The 18,379-nt window shown below is 38.3% G+C and overlaps 3 protein-coding genes across 3 annotated transcripts; all 3 read left to right on the top strand.

Annotated features, from left to right (window-relative positions):
• Positions 1 to 1,498: 1,498 nt before the first annotated feature.
• Positions 1,499 to 2,104, top strand: LOC140159571 (uncharacterized). The gene has a single exon (XM_072183062.1). It carries the CDS (start codon positions 1,499 to 1,501, stop codon positions 2,102 to 2,104), a length of 606 nt encoding a protein of 201 aa, XP_072039163.1.
• A 4,264-nt stretch (positions 2,105 to 6,368) lies between these two features.
• LOC140159100 (uncharacterized) lies at positions 6,369 to 12,721 on the top strand. The gene is made up of 4 exons (XM_072182448.1): positions 6,369 to 6,854; positions 8,625 to 9,425; positions 9,694 to 9,933; positions 10,516 to 12,721. Exons 1-4 carry the CDS (start codon positions 6,764 to 6,766, stop codon positions 10,593 to 10,595), a joined length of 1,212 nt encoding a protein of 403 aa, XP_072038549.1. The 5' UTR covers positions 6,369 to 6,763; the 3' UTR covers positions 10,596 to 12,721.
• A 2,795-nt stretch (positions 12,722 to 15,516) lies between these two features.
• LOC140159099 (uncharacterized) lies at positions 15,517 to 16,837 on the top strand. The gene is made up of 2 exons (XM_072182446.1): positions 15,517 to 15,561; positions 15,893 to 16,837. The coding sequence occupies exons 1-2, from the start codon at positions 15,545 to 15,547 to the stop codon at positions 16,563 to 16,565; spliced, it is 690 nt and encodes a 229-aa protein (XP_072038547.1). The 5' UTR covers positions 15,517 to 15,544; the 3' UTR covers positions 16,566 to 16,837.
• The last annotated feature ends 1,542 nt before the right edge of the window (positions 16,838 to 18,379 follow it).

The following is an 18,379-nucleotide window of genomic DNA, read 5'->3' as shown; positions in this document are numbered from 1 at the left end:
ACCATAAAACTTTGTATTGCACTTTGGGACACTCAACAAGTTTTGTGTAGTAGAACGTAGTGAACGGGTGGGTTGATATGTATTAACCAATTCTTTTTAAATACAGTGGGGCTAGATCATGCAAGGCCTTGAAAGTAATCAGGAGCACCTTGTACACGATACGCTGTTCAACCGGAAGCCAGTGGAGATCGTATAAAACTGGCTTCATGTGGTCACGATATTTAGCACGAGAGACCAGACGTGCAGCAGAATTCTGGATGCGTTGCAATTTGGCAATCTCATATTTTGGAAGCCCAACCAGAAGACTGTTGCAGCAGTCTAGTCTCGAACTAACGAATGCGTGTACAAGGCGCTCAGTTGATTTACTGTCAAGGTACTTGCAGATCTTACCAATCTTGTAGATAGCAAAAGAGGCTGATCTTGTTAAAGCTTTTACATGCTCTTTCATGTTAAGTGCACTATCAATCACAACACCAAGATCTCGGGCTGAGGTCGATGGATCTATAGCTGCATTACCAATGGTAAGTGGTGGTAGTGGCAGGGTTTTGACAAATTGAGATGACAGATGAATAACCTCAGTTTTTGTATCATTCAGCATTAGCTTATTGGTAACTGCCCATGCCTTAATATCTGAAACACACCGTTCAATTATACCAATACTCTCACTACGCTTGGATGGATCAAGAACTATATACAACTGTGTGTCATCAGCATAAATCATATGACTCAACCCATAGGATGAAATGATGTCACCTAGTGGGGCAGTATACATGGTAAATATGAGTGGACCCAATACGGATCCCTGAGGTACGCCCTCATGAAGAAAGAATTCATCAGAGGTGATACCACAAACATCAACGCACTGAGAACGGCCCTTCAGATAAGATGACATATATTTCAACGCAGTGCCTTTAATACCATAGCGTTGACGCAGTCGATGCAGCAAGATGTCGTGATCAATCAAATCGAACGCAGCCGAAAAATCAAGTAAAATGAGAGCGGCTTCCTGACGCTGATCAACTGCACAAAGCAGGTCATTCAAATCACTGAATGGGCGGCCTTTAATGAAAAATATTGGTTTTTTTTCATCAAATTTGTTTTGTGGTTTCAGCCACACATGCCTACCCAAACATTTGAGAACCCCCGGGCATGAATGCAATTAATTTTGAGGTAGCCTGTATTATATAAACGAGAGCCTCTATACGCTGTTTGACATTTTAATATTTCCAAACTAATTGAACAAAATGGATGAGAAAACAGGAACTACCAACAAAGGAGTTATGTTGTGGGTGACTTGTAGATCGCTGTCAACTGTCTTCTTGAAATGCATGAGCTATGTGAAGGGGGTACAAATTGTAAGTGAGCCTTACGTGGCTGCAAATATGTTTGGACCTCACAGAATAGTGACGGCGAATGAAGAAAATCTGCTAGCCGATATGTCTGATGCGTTTAAAAATACAAAACAGTTGAACCCTCTGTGTCTGAGGCTAATCTCAGGATGGCTGTTGAGGACGAGGTGTGTACTTTCGACTGGGCTAAAGAAACTCTTGAAGCAACACATACCAATAAAGATATTGTCTTTGCTAAAGATATGGGATTTTCCATAGTTGGAAATTATGATAAGCTTCCTAGTGGATTTCGACATACTTATCTTATACGCCATCCACACAAAGTGTTTCTTTCTTGGAAAAAAATTGCAGCAGATGTTTTGGAAACACCCTATGAATCTTTCGTCCTCAGCGACAAAATTCATCCTACTCTTTTCCCGCCAAAGCGATCGTATGGTGAGCTATACGATCTGATGATGTTCTTGAAAAATCGCGGCGATGAACCGATGCCTATAGTCATCGATGCCGATGATCTTCAACGGGACCCTGACTCTATATTGAGTCAATACTTTGCCGCATTAGGAATACCGTATGATAGAAGTTTACTACATTGGCCCTCAGGTGTTGATGGTCTCGACGACTGGATTGGAGCCATAACGGATCTGAGTGCTGGTATCAAACCGGGTGGTTATTTTGAAACTGCGTTGGTTACGAGTACGTGTTTTGCGCCTCCAAGCGCAATACCTACCGTGATCAGCTTGATGCAGATATCATAGCACAGGTGGATTTCGTGTGGAAGTGGTATGAAGAAATGTACGCGCTACGTATACGACCGTAACAATTGGAAAGGCATTGTATTGCTAAATTACAACAATACTGTAACATTTTGCTGACGCCCTCAATAGAGACTCTCAATTGTTTTAACATTCAGATTTGATATTACACGATTGGAATGTACTTTACCTCAAAAAAGGACCCTCAAAGATTTAACTTTGGCGGGTTAGCGTCGCGCTTGCTGAGGTGGACGCTGAGAAGTACGTTGGATTTATCTATTTCAAAATGAGATGCCAAATGAACCCATTTGATGCACCATTTATGCACTGCTAATATAGCCTAATAAGGGTTGATTTTGAAACCCACGTTGACCATGATGACCACAAGGATGTTTTCTTTAATTTGAGATATCAGTGACAAATAACCAAGTGTTGAATCTAAAACCGATGAAAGGTACAAAAGTTGCAATCCTATGGGTTTGTACATATGACACATCATGCATGTCAGGAGTTTTCACTTTCCGTCAACTTTTGAATCTGTACTTTCTATCGGTTTTAGTATCATAACTTGGTTTTTTCAACGTTTTTTTTCTAAAAACGGATTGAAGGTACAAATTCAAAAGTTGCAATCCTATGGGTTTGTACACATGACACATCATGCATGACAGGAGCTTTCACTTTCCGTCAACACGGTGAACGGGGCATGGGGACTTACCATGAATGAGGCTGCCTTTTCGAAGTATGGCATACACACATGGAGGGCAGTCTTCAATCTGGGTAAATCCCGGCAAATTCAAAAGACTTTACCCACGTTGTGCAGCGCCATCTTATTGTGTCCACCATCACTCGAAAAGGCTAATGATTGCATAACTCGAAAAGGCTAATGATTGAACAATAGGGTGTGATGAAAACCACCCTTTTCTCAGATGGACTTGGAACTCTCGGAGAGTTTTACTAAGGTACATATTACAACTAAGAAATTAGTAAGATCGGAGCATGTTTCACCCAGGCAGCAGATTTTCACAAAATCCCTACTTATTTGCTATTTCTTACTATATAGCTCTGTGTAGAGAACTCGGTAAGAACATCCGGGGAAAAGTAGGCATTCAGATGACAACATAGTCAATATTAAACACTTTGGGTAGTTTGTTTTGACCCTCCTGAACATCACCAGGTATTAAAAAGTCTAAAAATGGCTACAATTATTGGTATCTAGTGGTATTAGAGTTGCTAAATTAAGGGGTAGGGTAGTATTATAAAGTATTTCTCCAGTTTTACTCAGTCAATTGCAATAGTTCTGGTATTGTTGCATAGATTTCAATTGCAGAAGCACAAAAATATAATGAGATATGATTTTAGAGTAGCTCTGACTTTAACTGTGACAACAGATTTGCCGTAATTTGCAAGGTCATGTGACTTTTTGACCTCTGATCAAGACATGGCTACACAAAAATCATTTATCGTTTATTTTTAGAAATGCTGCAGTTCATACCTATGCAACATGTGAAATTTGACCGAGTAAAACTGGGTAAATGCTCCATAATCAAAGCTACCCCTACAACTCAAATATCATCAATATTTAAATACATACCTGACTTTAGCAGAAAATAATGATAAGCAATTTGAGACTAATTGGTGATGTTCTAGAGGTTCCACATAAAATACCAAAAGTGTTTAATATTAGCTATTATATCATCTGAATGCTTTCTTTTCCCAGGTTGTTTCTACTGATTTCTCTATTATAGAGTTATACAGTAAGCAAGTTATTGCAAATAAGTAGGGATTTTGTGAAAACCTACTATCTGGGTGAAACATGATTCGATCTTACTGATCCCTCACGACAAGAGTTATTACCGTCGATTTGGTTGAAAAAGGAGGTGAGACATGGTCAAATCTCTCCAGGTAACAAAACGTAATGACACAAATGTACGCATCCATAAGTGCTATATCATGTCTTTGTTTCCTACATAATATCATTCCCGTGTTGTAATACTTAGATATAAAAATCAAGGGATGCGATCAAGCAAAATCAGTCGGAACTCGGAAGGTTTTAACTTTCGGTTTCTTATAGGATAGTAAAAAGCATTTACAAAGCTGTATTTTGGCGAAAACCTCATTGAAATTGAACAACCAGTTCCAAAGATATGAGCAATTAAAGAGTTTCCAAAACAAGAGGAAACCAAAGGAAATATTTCCTTTGTTTGGTTTTATCTCAAAATCAATATTTTTGAGTTCCGACTGATTTTGATTGATCGCATCACATTTGTCAACATATTTACCATTTAAAATTATAAAAATATTATGCAATGTATAATAAATTGATGGGATATGACGGTAATTGAGGTATTATTTATATGCTTGATAGAATCAGACGCCCGCATCAGACCGTCTATAATCTAGTAACAATGTGATCAACGGATCTTGAAGATATAGGCATAGTTACAAATATTTCACTGAATGTTTTGTACAACTGTTGTGCGGTACCGCCAATACAATCATGTGCATGTATCAGTGACTTGTTTTGCACCGTGGGTTGAACATAAAAATAAGTCTAAATCGAAATGTACTAGAAACGTTATGGCCGTGGTCACGAAGCTACAGCCTCCAAGGTACGTTGGATGTTAACTGAAAAGTAAGTGTGTACAAACTTGATATGGGATAAACATGTAAACAGACAGACAGACAGACAGACAGACAGACAGACAGACAGACAGACAGACAGACAGACAGACAGACTTAGTTGGGGGAACATCCCTTTTGACTTTAAGTAGCGGCCTTAATTCTCGGAAGGTTTTGACGTTTAATATACTCTTTTTCAAGTAGGTGACATATGGTATAGGACAATAATACACTCTTAAGATTAACTCCTCACAAATGAATAGAATAAATTCAAATTTTACAAGCATGACTACTCCGAGGGGGACATAACAGAATCATCACAAAATGACACGGCAATCTATTCAAATAATTGAATCAAAATGAATCGGATAGCATGTAAAAGGAAAAGTGATCCCGCCCGGGGCTCGGACCTGGAACGTTTATTAGTATCCTTACATTTGGAAAAATAATCACAATTTCAAAACTGAACAATATTGGGGTAAATTTGTTTTTTAATAGATGCACTATCTAATCTTGCACATTATGACACCACATTGAATCCAATGTGACCTCAAGAAGTTAAGTTACAAGCAATTGAATAGACGAAGGTCCCGTTTTAAAAGTGACAAACTGGCCTATACAAGGCGCAAAAAAGATTCCAACAAGCGTAACAAAGACACAACACAGTTTCTTCAATGAAGCGTTATTTAAAGAAGTTTTTATTTTAGTTTTTACTTCTCTGTACTTTTCATAACTTTCATGTTATTTGTCAGTTCTTTTGTTTCAGTTTTCTTTTGTTCCTTTTGTTTTAAATTAAAGCCAACCCCATAAATTAGCCATTCACCACTCTCAAACCAGATGTCTAGTCTGTGGAGTTTTGAATAGGCCAGTTTGTCACTTTTAAAACTGGACCTTCTTCAAATCAAATGCTTGTAACTTTGCTTCTTGAAGTCACATTGGATTCAATGTGATGTCATAATGTGCAGGATTAGATAGTGCATCTATTAAAAAAACTAATTTACCCCAATATTGTTCAGTTTGGAAACTGTGATTATTTTTCCAAGTGTAAGGATACTTTATTGGCGCAGTATATTTTGCATGGAAATGTTATAATATGGCCTTAAACTGGGAGTGTATGGAATATCCCAATCGCTGCTGGCGAAAGCTTAGCCATAACCATGGTAACAAAACAAACATAGACTATAAAGAACATTAAAAGGCTCAATATGTTAAGGAATGTAGAGAAATTGTTTGCTTTAACCAGAGCAGAGAAACAATTGCGATTTTCGAGCTTGAGGCGAATCATTCCTTGTAAGTTTTATAAGTTTTCGCAGCAATTTGAGTATCCATTTGCATTTCATTTTGGAAATTACATATAGGCATACGTTACATTGTTACGGATTTTCGTAGGGGTACCTTACAATTTAATACTCTACAAACATGGCAAAATATTTTCAATTTTAAGACCCACCTGAGGAAATACATGTACATGTAATTGTAAATGGTCCTACCTACCAGACAACTTGAATAATAATCATGATAATAGAAATATAAACTTTCAATACAACACAACTTGTCTGTCTGTCATTCTGTGAGAACGATTCTCATACCCGGTTCTCATATCCTAAACGTTTTACACCTAATATTTTGACAGCATTGTCCGATGAAACACCTTCGGGAAGTCAGTGCCAAGGCTATCTAAATACGTAATACACCACACGACCATTGAAAAAACAATTGAATTTGCCGTTTTGCCGTCAGGTAATAAATACAAGTATACACCGTGTAATGGACTATGAATATGACAAATAGAGTATGAAATCCAACAAAAGAAAGGACAAGTTAAGCGTGATAAAATGGTAAATACTCGGAGTTGAATCACGTTATATATTGGAACGGTTGACATTGATGTATAGGTTATGGAAGTAACAACAATACAAATGGACGAAACTCTTTTCTGAAGGTTTTTGTCTGTATTTGAAATATTGTCAATTACCTCACTGTATTTGAAATATTGTCAATTAGCTCAAACAAATCGTTGCAGACGATCCTACCATTTCCACGATGTATCCACTACGGTTTGTTTGGATACCATTTTTACTGGTTCTGTTGGTAACACTGCTATGTAACGGAATTACTGTTCCTGATCCGTCTGGTAAGTACAAAAACTATGTTAATACTATTACTTCGGTTATATTTATAAATGCGCTTTTATAAATACGCACGTGTCTCATGGGCACGACATACCAAGACCAGCAAGCGTGACCAAATCCTCATGCATTGACAACTATATAGAAAAGGATAGGAACTCTGTAAATAAATATCATCAAATTTAAGTATTAATTGAATAGCAAAATTATTACACATGGTGGGATTCCGAATTTGTAATATGTTATCAAAAACAACATTTTGAAAGTATTTAACGACGGAAAAAATATTCAACGACGGAAATTTTTACAATATAATCACACAGTTGAACAAAAGAGACACTATTGTGCTGCACAGTGGTCTAATGTTGTTCCGCCTTTGCATCCAAATGTAGGCCTATAGAAAGACCAACCGCTATGTAGAAGGCCACTTCGAGACTTACTCTCTACTAGTTATGGCAGCGCGGAGGTGGTCACGTGCGTATTTATAAAAGCGACATTATAGCCTTAACAATACAAAATATGAGAAAATACAGCCTGTAACACGAGCTAAAATCAGCATGTCTGGTACAAATAGGGAATAATTATTATCAGCAAGTGGTTTGAATTTGAGCTAATGATAATTGTGCTATTTCAGTTAAAATCTGACATACCCCTGTGAAAGATTTAAGACAAATCTTCCACAGAGGGAGTTTGTTTTTCAAAATTGAATTGGGTAGGCGTCTTATTTTGAAACCCAATTGTATATGGCTTTACCCATATCTTATACAACTGGATCGAGTATTTCAAATGGAAGTTACCCAAGTGTCTATTCCGTTTGAACCCACACTCATTATATGGAAGACTTACGCTAAATCTTCTACATTGGTAGTGTGGATTTAAAATGGAATAGCCCATTTGGTAGCTGTTAGTGAATTCTTTTAGAATGGAATCCTCTAGTTGTTAGTTTATATTTAATGGAACAATTACACAACCCTGGATAACCCATGAAAGCCTCTTGTGAAGCGTATTTCCATTGGGGTCCATTAGAACACCGGGGCGGGTTGGGACAGTTGGGGGTTAACACCCTACGCTTCTCGAAACAGTGAGCTGCATGTACACAGGCCTTGCCGTCTAGATTTTAAAGGCGAGTGGTTAATCACTCGCTAGCATGATGCTAGGCGAGTGGTCGAATTTTCACAAATATCACTTATTTGGTTATAATCAAGTAAAGCTTTGGTCTTAAAACGGTATCTATGTATTTATGTTGAAATTGCGCTAAAATATTTGACTTTCTCCGCTTGGAGGGGGCACAAAATCGATTAATGCTGAATTGGTTGATTCGATGGTAGATTTTGGGAGATTCGCGGCGAGTGATATTAAGTGTCTATGGCGAGTGGAAAATCGCTGGCTAGAAATCGAGTTTGGGCGAGCGGTGGCGAGCGAGAGCGATCGCTCGCCTCAAACGGCAAGGCCTGTGTACAGGTATGCCTCTTATGTACACGGGACCGATTCCTTAACGTCTTATCCGAAGGAGGAATTCTCTCATGGTGCTCTCTTAAATTTCCCGATTAAATATTAAATTTTCAATCTTTTGGGGTCCCAAATTAGGGACAAATCGTTTTCGACATGGGATTTTAGTCATTGCTACCACCACAACCATCATTGACATTTTGAACGTATTTGAACAGAGTTTCTATGTAAAATTTACATAATGTTGTTTATGCACTAGATATGTAAATAATCTTAATTATATATCAAAGTGAATCATAAAAATTAATTTGTAATTTGTTACTCAGATACAGATCTTCATAGATTGCTATCGCGCTATCCCCGAGGCATCCCGTCAGGACGTGGTCAAGCTTCTGACGTATCCACATGCGACATGATAACAACCGTTCCCGATGACGTCCGTTCAACGCTCGATCTGGACAACTTCTACCAGAAGTACACTGATGCCTACGGTATCCCTATTCTCTCGTCCTCGGAAGTATCTGATGAAGCTCTCCATAGAGCTTGCTACGTGGTACGTTTTATGCTAGCCGATAGGAAAGATGTCCGAGATGCACTCTACGATGGACATGGGCGAGTTGCTGTAATTGGTATTGATGAATTGACCAATGACATCCCGGAGCATAGTTTCCTGGATGATACATGGAATGATAGAGCAAGAGGTCTTGGAGGTACTTTACATATCCCTGTAACATCTGCATCTGAAGAGAACCTTCTGTGTTTAGGACAACGTCAAGACAGGTGGTACGAAGAAGATCTTCTCATGCACGAATTTGCGCATTCTATTCATCTCATAGGAATGAACAAGGTCGATCAAACGTTTCAAACAAGACTGCAACAGGCATTTGACAATGCTGAAGAGAAAGGACTTTGGAAACAAACGTATGCAAAAGCCAATATCAAGGAGTATTTTGCCGAAGGAGTTCAAAAATTCTTCAATGTTGACACTCATCGGAATTTTATTGACGGTGTACATAACAACATCAGTACGCGAGAGTCGTTGAGAGGATATGATCAGGAATTGTATAACTTGGTGTCAGATGTGTTTCCTTGTCTTAATGATGTTGTTAAAAGGTGTCAACAGCAACGTAAGTGTAGTAGCTTTAGCTTTTTTTATTTGATTTGTTGGGGTTTTACCACCCTAGATACACTCAAGAAAGCTTCTTATGAAGCTTGTTTCCATTGGGGTCCATTTGAAGTTCAAATTTTGAACACAGGGACGGGTTGGGACAATTTTCAAGGAAAGAAAAGGGTGAATGCCATTCTTACTCGCTGTTAATAATGTTTTCTAGTTTTTAAAATATATTCTTCTAATAATAATTAATTTCGCCTCCTTTTTTATTGATTCGGGTGCAGAGTTAATAAGCAGTCAGAATCTTCTCTTGAATTGCCAAGCTGCAGATGGTAAAACGACGTCTTCGCCAGAGGTACTAACGACAACAGGAGTAACTTCTCCAGACGTAACGACGGCAGGAGCAAGTACTGTATCACCCAAGACAACTGTTAATTATATGACACCCCTCAAATCAGCAACAACCAAAATGCTGCTAAATGCAACACCAACCAAGAAACTACCGGCAAAAGGCGCCATTGGAGGTACCAACTTAAAACAAAATTGATTAAGGGATGAAATCAAAACTCGACCAGTGTTTGACCGTTTAGAACAATAGAAACCGGACGAACCAGCGGTTGACCGCCGGTCGAGTTTTGATTTCATCCCTAAACGAATATAAATATATTCCACCACTTTTGCAATTGCTTTTATAAAATATCTAAACAATTTGGAAAAGTACAGAAATCAAAATATTAGTTTTATGATACCATGCATTGGTCTATATCGATAAAATCTATAGGCCCGCGATGACCTCAATAAAGTCAATTTGCTATTTACTCGAACCATTTATAACAATAATAAGGTGGATCTTATTCTGCATTTTGATGCGGCACTTTTGTCCATTACTTTATGGATGAGTTACAGTCATTGTGATACAGTCATCACGCCACCAAAAGTTTCACGCAACATTTACCGGGAATCGTGTACTTTTTCTATTGACTAAATATTAATTTAGTATTTTGGATTTACTCTCAGTTTAAGAACCATGTGTTATGTTACTCGACATTCGACCTTTGTTTTCACCTTGTTTTAATTTTTTTCTTTGACTTTGAATTTTATTTTAGGTGCGTGCAATTTGAAATTTCAAGGAGTGACTGTGATATTGCTCGAGATTCTTACTTTTTTGTGGCTTCGTCACGCCTGATGAGGAAACCAGTGGTCTACCAGTGGTGACACCAATTACGTGCCACCAATTTGCCCATTAGGCTGCGATCACATAGAAGTATACTATTCGGGTATACGGTGCACGTTTTGCAGGTGCACGCGTATAGCTTAAATCGAGCAATGCAATTTCATAGTACCGGGTCACATAAGGCTACGATCGCATAGAAGCATACTATTCGGGTATACGATGCACGTTTTGCAGGTGCACGCGTATAGCCTAAATCGAGCAAGGTAATTTCATAGTACCGGCCGGGTCACATAAGAGCTATTCGAAAAGGCCGTATACCTGCGTATAGTATAGTATAGTGGGAATCGTGCGTGTTCGATTTTAGTGCAGAGTATACCGTCCTAATTTTAAAAACCTAAACCATATGTGGGTAAATTCATTTTCATCTAATTCTGCACATTATGACACCTCATTGAATGCAATGTTACCTCAAGAAGTAAAGTTACAAGCATTTGATAAGACGAAGAAATTGGGTAAACTGACATACTCGCTATTCGCTATACGAAATACGCTCATTCGATCAGGCTGAGTTCACATAGTATACTCCTATATGAACTCAGCCTGATCGAATGAGCGTATTTCATATAGCGAATACCGTATACCGTATACTTCTATGTGAACTCAGCCTTAAGGGCATGGCGGTCGCGCCGAATGGGATGAATGCGAAACAAAATGAGTCCTTTTCCTCCGACCTTGACAATTTTTTAATGTGTAATTCTGGCGATTCACAATACGATGCGCCGCCAGCGGTTGCTCTTGATAGTCCAATTTTTGACCTTCAGGGTCGACATCGCCGTTCTCGCCAGCATTCAAGTTGGATTTTCACGCGAGTGTGACTGATAATAATAATACAGCTCCACGAAGGATAGAAAATGGATCTACTATAATTGTAAATTACTGTTTTACTGGGAATTCGCGTGTAACATCATTATTGACATTTAAACAAACAATGACATGTTCCTGCGTTGTATTCTTATTAAACGGACTTTGGATGTCGACATTTCCCCATCATGCGCTGCGTATTTTGACCTCGATCTCCCCCAGCAAACGCTGGAGGCGCATCGTCTTGTGAATCGACGCTATAATGATGGTGAATTTAGTTTCGCCTCGTCTTTCCCGCTCGCTATAAGTTTGGCAGAATGGATGTTACATGAATTCTCCTGAATTGAAGAGATCATCACCAGTGGCGGCGGCGAAAGTTTTTTTTTTGTTGTTGCATATTTTGTGAAGGCGAATTTTGATATTTGACGGGCCCAAAACACGGGTTAAAAAGGAAGATGCACAGGGTAATTATTACTCTTTTTTTCAAGGAATTTTCCGTTCCTAGGGGCAACAACCCCCACCCACCACCCCATCGCCCCCGCTACCGTCTCCTGTGGGGATCACACGATAGAGAGCCAAAGGGCACAATATCAATTATTTAACGGTGGTTCAACGTGATAACTGAGCGAAAGAGGGCGACATACCAGGTTAGTTAACTGCACAGTGCAGCACCCAGGGCTGTCAACTCTCACGCATTGGCCGTGAGTCTCACGCATTGGGGCACTTTCTCACGGTCTCACGCCAAGGTAGTATAATCTCACGCCTAGGTAGTAAATCTCACGCAAAATGAGTAAAATCTCACGCATCGTCATGAATAATTTGTTACTCCTACCCCCCCGCTTTTCACTGTCTCGAGCGCCGTGGCTCAAATAATCATGGTACACAATGAACATTGGAGTCGGCAAATCCCGGTACGCCTCTGTCTCACGCCAAGCAATTCCAAAAAGTTGACAGCCCTGGCAGCACCGCCTAGACTATGCCATAGTCGAATTTTATTAAAAATATGTTATTATTAGTCATGATGAACCCATTTCGTTGAACTCAAAATTATACTGATGTTTATTAAAATTAAAGTATTCAATAGTAAAATGGTCATAAAGAGTTAAAAATATCAGATGATTAGTGACAATAAAAGTAATTGAATGCAAAATTATCTTGCATAATTATAATGGCTCACTTTAATACTGAACAATTCTGATTTTGGAATCTACCAGTTTATTGATAGCGAACCCCGAAAATTCGACTATGGACTTTGAATTGTAAGCAGAACTTTACCCCCTGAACTTTACTCTCTAAAAACACACTGTCAAGCATACTTGTTTATCAGTCCATTAACCACAAGTACGCGCTAGATGTTTGATGATAGATTAACTTTCGCGTCAACACAAAAGCGCCGCAAATACCACAGACAGTAGTGTGTACGGTGTAGTTAATGGTAATGGCGCGGGCCCAGAAGATTTAAACCATAGCGAGATATGGGCGACCAATCACAAGGCAGATCCATTTAAAGATGCATTACATCATGGCCAATTTTAGTTAGGCCAGAAATTGGCCTAACTCTCCATAGAGTCCCGTGTTAAAAATCTTAACCGCAAGGCAAAGTCAGTAGTCTACTTGGGAAGCTAACAAAGAGAGGGAGTAGGGTGACTGAAAAGATCAGATGTGAAAATCTATCAATTGTGCACACATTAATTAAATCAGAGTTTTAAGCTTAAATACAATATCCAGAGTATGCACAATGGGCAAGTGGACTACGGGGTAGTCTAAGCACCGCCTGATCCCTGTTCTGATAATTCAAAAGAATTCATGCGTAAAGAGGGGAATCGATATTCAACATTCTGCCAAATCGGTAACGATATGAGCCATATGAGTGGTCCATCGTGAGTGAGTATTTTAAGTGCAATTATCTTTGATAAGCTTGATAAGAGTGGATATAAACTCCAATAAGAATAGGTTTACACATTTATTTGGGGTGGGGTGAGCTACAAAGCATATACCTTTTGTATTTTTTTTCTATATTTCAAGTTTTTTTTCACAGAAAAAGTGGAAATTTTGTCGTTGCACCTGCACCCCTGGCTACGGCCTTGGTTTACACTCAATTATTTGGGTAAAAGTTACCCAATCGGTTGCTCTAAACCGGGCCAAATACCTTTTGTCACAAAGTCCAAGTCGGATGTGTCAATCAAATTTGCCAAATGTAGTATGTCGCCTATTTTATGTTATCAAAAGAGAACAGGTTTTAATGGGCCGGTAGCATAAGAGTATAGTAAATATTAGCAACACCAGTAAGTGTCCACCCAGAATACTGCATAGTATAGGTCTACGTGTACTGTACTATTCGGCTGGACCGTCAACTATTACAAAGTTAAATTCATTTCTGGCACCTTCTAAAAAGCCCTAAAATAGATTCAATCACATGGTGGTACATAGGGGTTACTGGATACTCTATCCTCGGGAGTACAGCACATTATCTACTTCAATATATTTATTCCGACGTATGGGAGGATTTTATTTAAGGGGTGGGTTTCTGTAAAAAACTTATGTGTAAATCTTAGATTTGCTGTAATTGTAATTTTTGTAATTTCTGTATATAATGAATAAAAACTTTGATGTGGTGTAATCACGGCAAATTACCGAATAGAAAGCAAGTCATACACCGTCTGTCAGGTATTATTTTATTCTTATCACTGAACAGAGGACGACTGTCGAACGTTGCAGCATAGACATCGTTTGTCTGGGCGTTGAAGACGTTTTTGCCTTGACGCTATATTCGCGGATGTCGGATCGCCTGGAGCGCTTCACATAAAAGATTTTGGGCGGTTTGTATTAAAATTTTATTCAGCATTCTGGGTGTTACCTACATGTAAGGAGCACGAAATTATTCAAATATATATATATAAATATGTTCCTTATATAGCAATATAAACGATAAAGATACAATGTAGTACAGTTCCTGTGTCTATATTTAATATCCTATATTATTATTATTATTATTATTATTATTATTATTATTATCACATTTATGGCTGTGGCAATGGGGGCATCTGTGGAATAGCTTTCATATAATACAGTTCCTGTGTCTATTTTTAATATCACATATATATTATTATTACTATTTTTATTACTAGTACATTTATGGCTGTGGCAATGGGGCATCTGTGGCCACCACCGAATAGCTTTCACATAGTACTATTCCTGTGTCTATATTTAATATGCAATATATATTATTATTACTATTTTTATTACATTGAAGGCTGTGGCAATGGGGCATCTGTGGCCACCACCGAATAGCTTTAACATAGTACTATTCCTGTGTCAATATTTAATATACAATATATATTATTATTATTACTATTTTTATTACATTTATGGCTGTGGCAATTGGGATCTTGGTATTCTTGTTTCAAACAACTTAAATTGGAAGTCCTAAATCAATCAAATGATATGCAAAGGAAATTGCATTTTGGACATAATTTGCCACACTTGCTTTAATGTTCATGATGTCCAAACCAGGAAAACTTTTCATTTCTGAGATCTGGATGTTGATCCTCATTTCAAAAGTTTAGTGACATTGATAAAGTTCAAAGAAGGGCTACAATATTGATTTTGAGAAGATCTGTGTCATTATGAAGATCAGTCTTCCCTGGTTTTCCTTTTTCAAATAAATAATGATATGTATGATAATGGTGCATTTTTAATGATAGCTAAATTACTTTCAATGTATAAATTTGTCCTACTCTGATATAAAATTGGATCGATTAAGCCCATATTTATTGGTAGAGCTATGAGTTTTAAAATATTGGACGAGTCGAGTTAAATATTTTAAACTCATAGCGAGACCAATAAATATTAGCGTAAAGCATTCAATTTTATCATTATTATGTTTGGGATCCAATTTGTTCACACACTTTGATTCATCAAAACATAGTAATGTATTATATTGATATTTTATGCAAAAATAGTCACAAATTTATGAAGGGGTGTACCCCTTCATAAATTTGTGACTATTTTTGCATTTTTTCAAAAAATAATAACACACTGGTAACAAAATGTATGTATATTATAGGGGCAAGGAATACAGATACTACACTGGAATTTCAATGACTCAAAACAAGCGGTACGTTATTTATGATAAAATAAAGAGGTACCACTAGAATGTAATTAGTCATAAAATTGATCAGGGGGTGTAGTACCACCTTAACTGTGTGTATTTATGATGAGTTTGACATGTGTTCCAAGGATCTTCAGTTCTTGTGCCTTTGTCAGGAGTTTACCTTTTGCACCACATGTGAGGGTTTGATGTTTTTATTGTGCAATAAAGATAATTCAAACTAAAAAATATAAATCACAAAGATTTTCAGAAGGGAATAATAACCACTAACAGTGTAAAACAAAAGATTATGAACATTTGGTGATATTTTGTCAATTTTTGTACTTAACATTGACAGATTTGGCAAAGCCAAGAACATGGAGAATACGCTTGATAAAATCAGTACAATTGCGGAATCATCTAACACAAGCTTCAACGAACATTGCGTCATATGCCATAATGAATACAACCAACTTAAACTTCTGAACTGCCTGCACAGTTTCTGTCAGCGATGTCTTGAGGACAAAGTAGGTGCAACCGTTAAAGGTCGAAATCAAGAAATCCTTTGTCCACTATGCGGTGAAGAAACTTTGGTACCAGAAGGAAAGGTAGAACTACTTCCCAGCAATGATATCATGCAAAGCAATGCAAATCAGCCGTCTTCGTCGTCTTTGCAACTAGCAGAGTTGATAAAGAATTGGAGGAACTCTTTGAAGCAACGTATTCCAAAACTGAAACGAGTTGGCACGCGATTCAGACATGCAGCTGCTCTTGCTGAGCGTTTTAAAAAGGATTCGGAACAGACAGCAAGTCACGCGTACATTTTTACTGTCAAGTCGCAACTTTTGTTAGAATCAGATGATAACCAATTTATAAAACTTTTTCCTGGGGTCAACAAAGAAGTTGATAAGCTAATTTCAAGGAATCCTAGGGAATTACCATGTGTTCACAATTCCGTTGGACTTGACGGTGTAGAAGAGGAAGGAGAAGAGGAAACAAATATCCGAACGCAGTTTTGGCGGAATAGATGACGAGTGTTCCAATGGTTCCCATATCAACATACAGCAATCAGAAAATCAGGATAACGGCCGGCTCTTTGAGGATAAAGGTGATGAGGATATTAGCTGCAACATGCACAGTGGTGGAGAATCGGATGAGGAGTCTGTCAGAAATAAAGAACTAGAACTACTTCCCAGCAATGATATCATGCAAAGCAATGCAAATCAGCCGTCTTCGTCGTCTTTGCAACTAGCAGAGTTGATAAAGAATTGGAGGAACTCTTTGAAGCAACGTATTCCAAAACTGAAACGAGTTGGCACGCGATTCAGACATGCAGCTGCTCTTGCTGAGCGTTTTAAAAGGATTCGGAACAGACAGCAAGTCACGCGTACATTTTTACTGTCAAGTCGCAACTTTTGTTAGAATCAGATGATAACCAATTTATAAAACTTTTTCCTGGGGTCAACAAAGAAGTTGATAAGCTAATTTCAAGGAATCCTAGGAATTACCATGTGTTCACAATTCCGTTGGACTTGACGGTGTAGAAGAGGAAGGAGAAGAGGAAACAAATATCCGAACGCAGTTTTGGCGGAATAGATGACGAGTGTTCCAATGGTTCCCATATCAACATACAGCAATCAGAAAATCAGGATAACGGCCGGCTCTTTGAGGATAAAGGTGATGAGGATATTAGCTGCAACATGCACAGTGGTGGAGAATCGGATGAGGAGTCTGTCAGAAATAAAGAACTAGAACTACTTCCCAGCAATGATATCATGCAAAGCAATGCAAATCAGCCGTCTTCGTCGTCTTTGCAACTAGCAGAGTTGATAAAGAATTGGAGGAACTCTTTGAAGCAACGTATTCCAAAACTGAAACGAGTTGGCACGCGATTCAGACATGCAGCTGCTCTTGCTGAGCGTTTTAAAAGGATTCGGAACAGACAGCAAGTCACGCGTACATTTTTACTGTCAAGTCGCAACTTTTGTTAGAATCAGATGATAACCAATGTAGAAAACTTTTTCCTGGGGTCAACAAAGAAGTTGATAAGCTAATTTCAAGGAATCTTAGGAATTACCATGTGTTCACAATTCCGTTGGACTTGACGGTGTAGAAGAGGAAGGAGAAGAGGAAACAAATATCCGAACGCAGTTTTGGCGGAATAGATGACGAGTGTTCCAATGGTTCCCATATCAACATACAGCAATCAGAAAATCAGGATAACGGCCGGCTCTTTGAGGATAAAGGTGATGAGGATATTAGCTGCAACATGCACAGTGGTGGAGAATCGGATGAGGAGTCTGTCAGAAATAAAGAGGACGCAGATGAGGTTAATGACGGAACTCTTCAGTCTTCTATTGAGGAGAATAACGAAAGAGCTTCGAATGATATCGATTTCAACTTTGAAATTACGTCATCTGAAAACACAGAATTAGTAACCGATGAAGACGTTGATGATGATGATGATGATGATGATGATGATGATGATGATGATGATGATGATGATGATGATGATGATGATGAAGAAGAAGCTAATGATCATAATGACGAAGATGATGACGATACCGATGACGAAGACCGTCAATCTGCTCGATCGGAAGCTGCAGAACAAAGTAGTACTCAATTAGAAAGGCACAAAACACTCGTAATCGGAATAGGTATATTTGAAAACGCGGGTGGTATTAGCATTAGTCCTACCAACGGAGATGTCGCAATTGCTGATCATAGCAAGAACAGAGTTGAAGTATTTTCACAAAATGGGGGCTATTTGTTTACCGTACGAAGTCAGAAACCTCGCAAAGGAAAAGGAAAAGGTCCCTACCGCGATGCAGAGGACGTTGCATTC

Source organism: Amphiura filiformis, chromosome 8 (assembly GCF_039555335.1).
Source record: "Amphiura filiformis chromosome 8, Afil_fr2py, whole genome shotgun sequence".
In the NCBI taxonomy this organism is placed as follows: Eukaryota; Metazoa; Echinodermata; class Ophiuroidea; order Amphilepidida; family Amphiuridae; genus Amphiura; species Amphiura filiformis.
The sequence above is the reverse complement of the archived record's forward strand: the minus strand, read 5'-3'. Positions and strand labels throughout refer to the sequence as shown.

Coding starts and splice junctions, on each gene's coding strand:
- LOC140159571 (XM_072183062.1), top strand. CDS start 1,499: ATGGCTGTTGAGGACGAGGTGTGTACTTTCGACTGGGCTAAAGAAACT.
- LOC140159100 (XM_072182448.1), top strand. CDS start 6,764: ATGTATCCACTACGGTTTGTTTGGATACCATTTTTACTGGTTCTGTTG. Junction 6,855..8,624: donor TACTGTTCCTGATCCGTCTG/GTAAGTACAAAA, acceptor TTTGTTACTCAG/ATACAGATCTTCATAGATTG. Junction 9,934..10,515: donor GGCAAAAGGCGCCATTGGAG/GTACCAACTTAA, acceptor ATTTTATTTTAG/GTGCGTGCAATTTGAAATTT.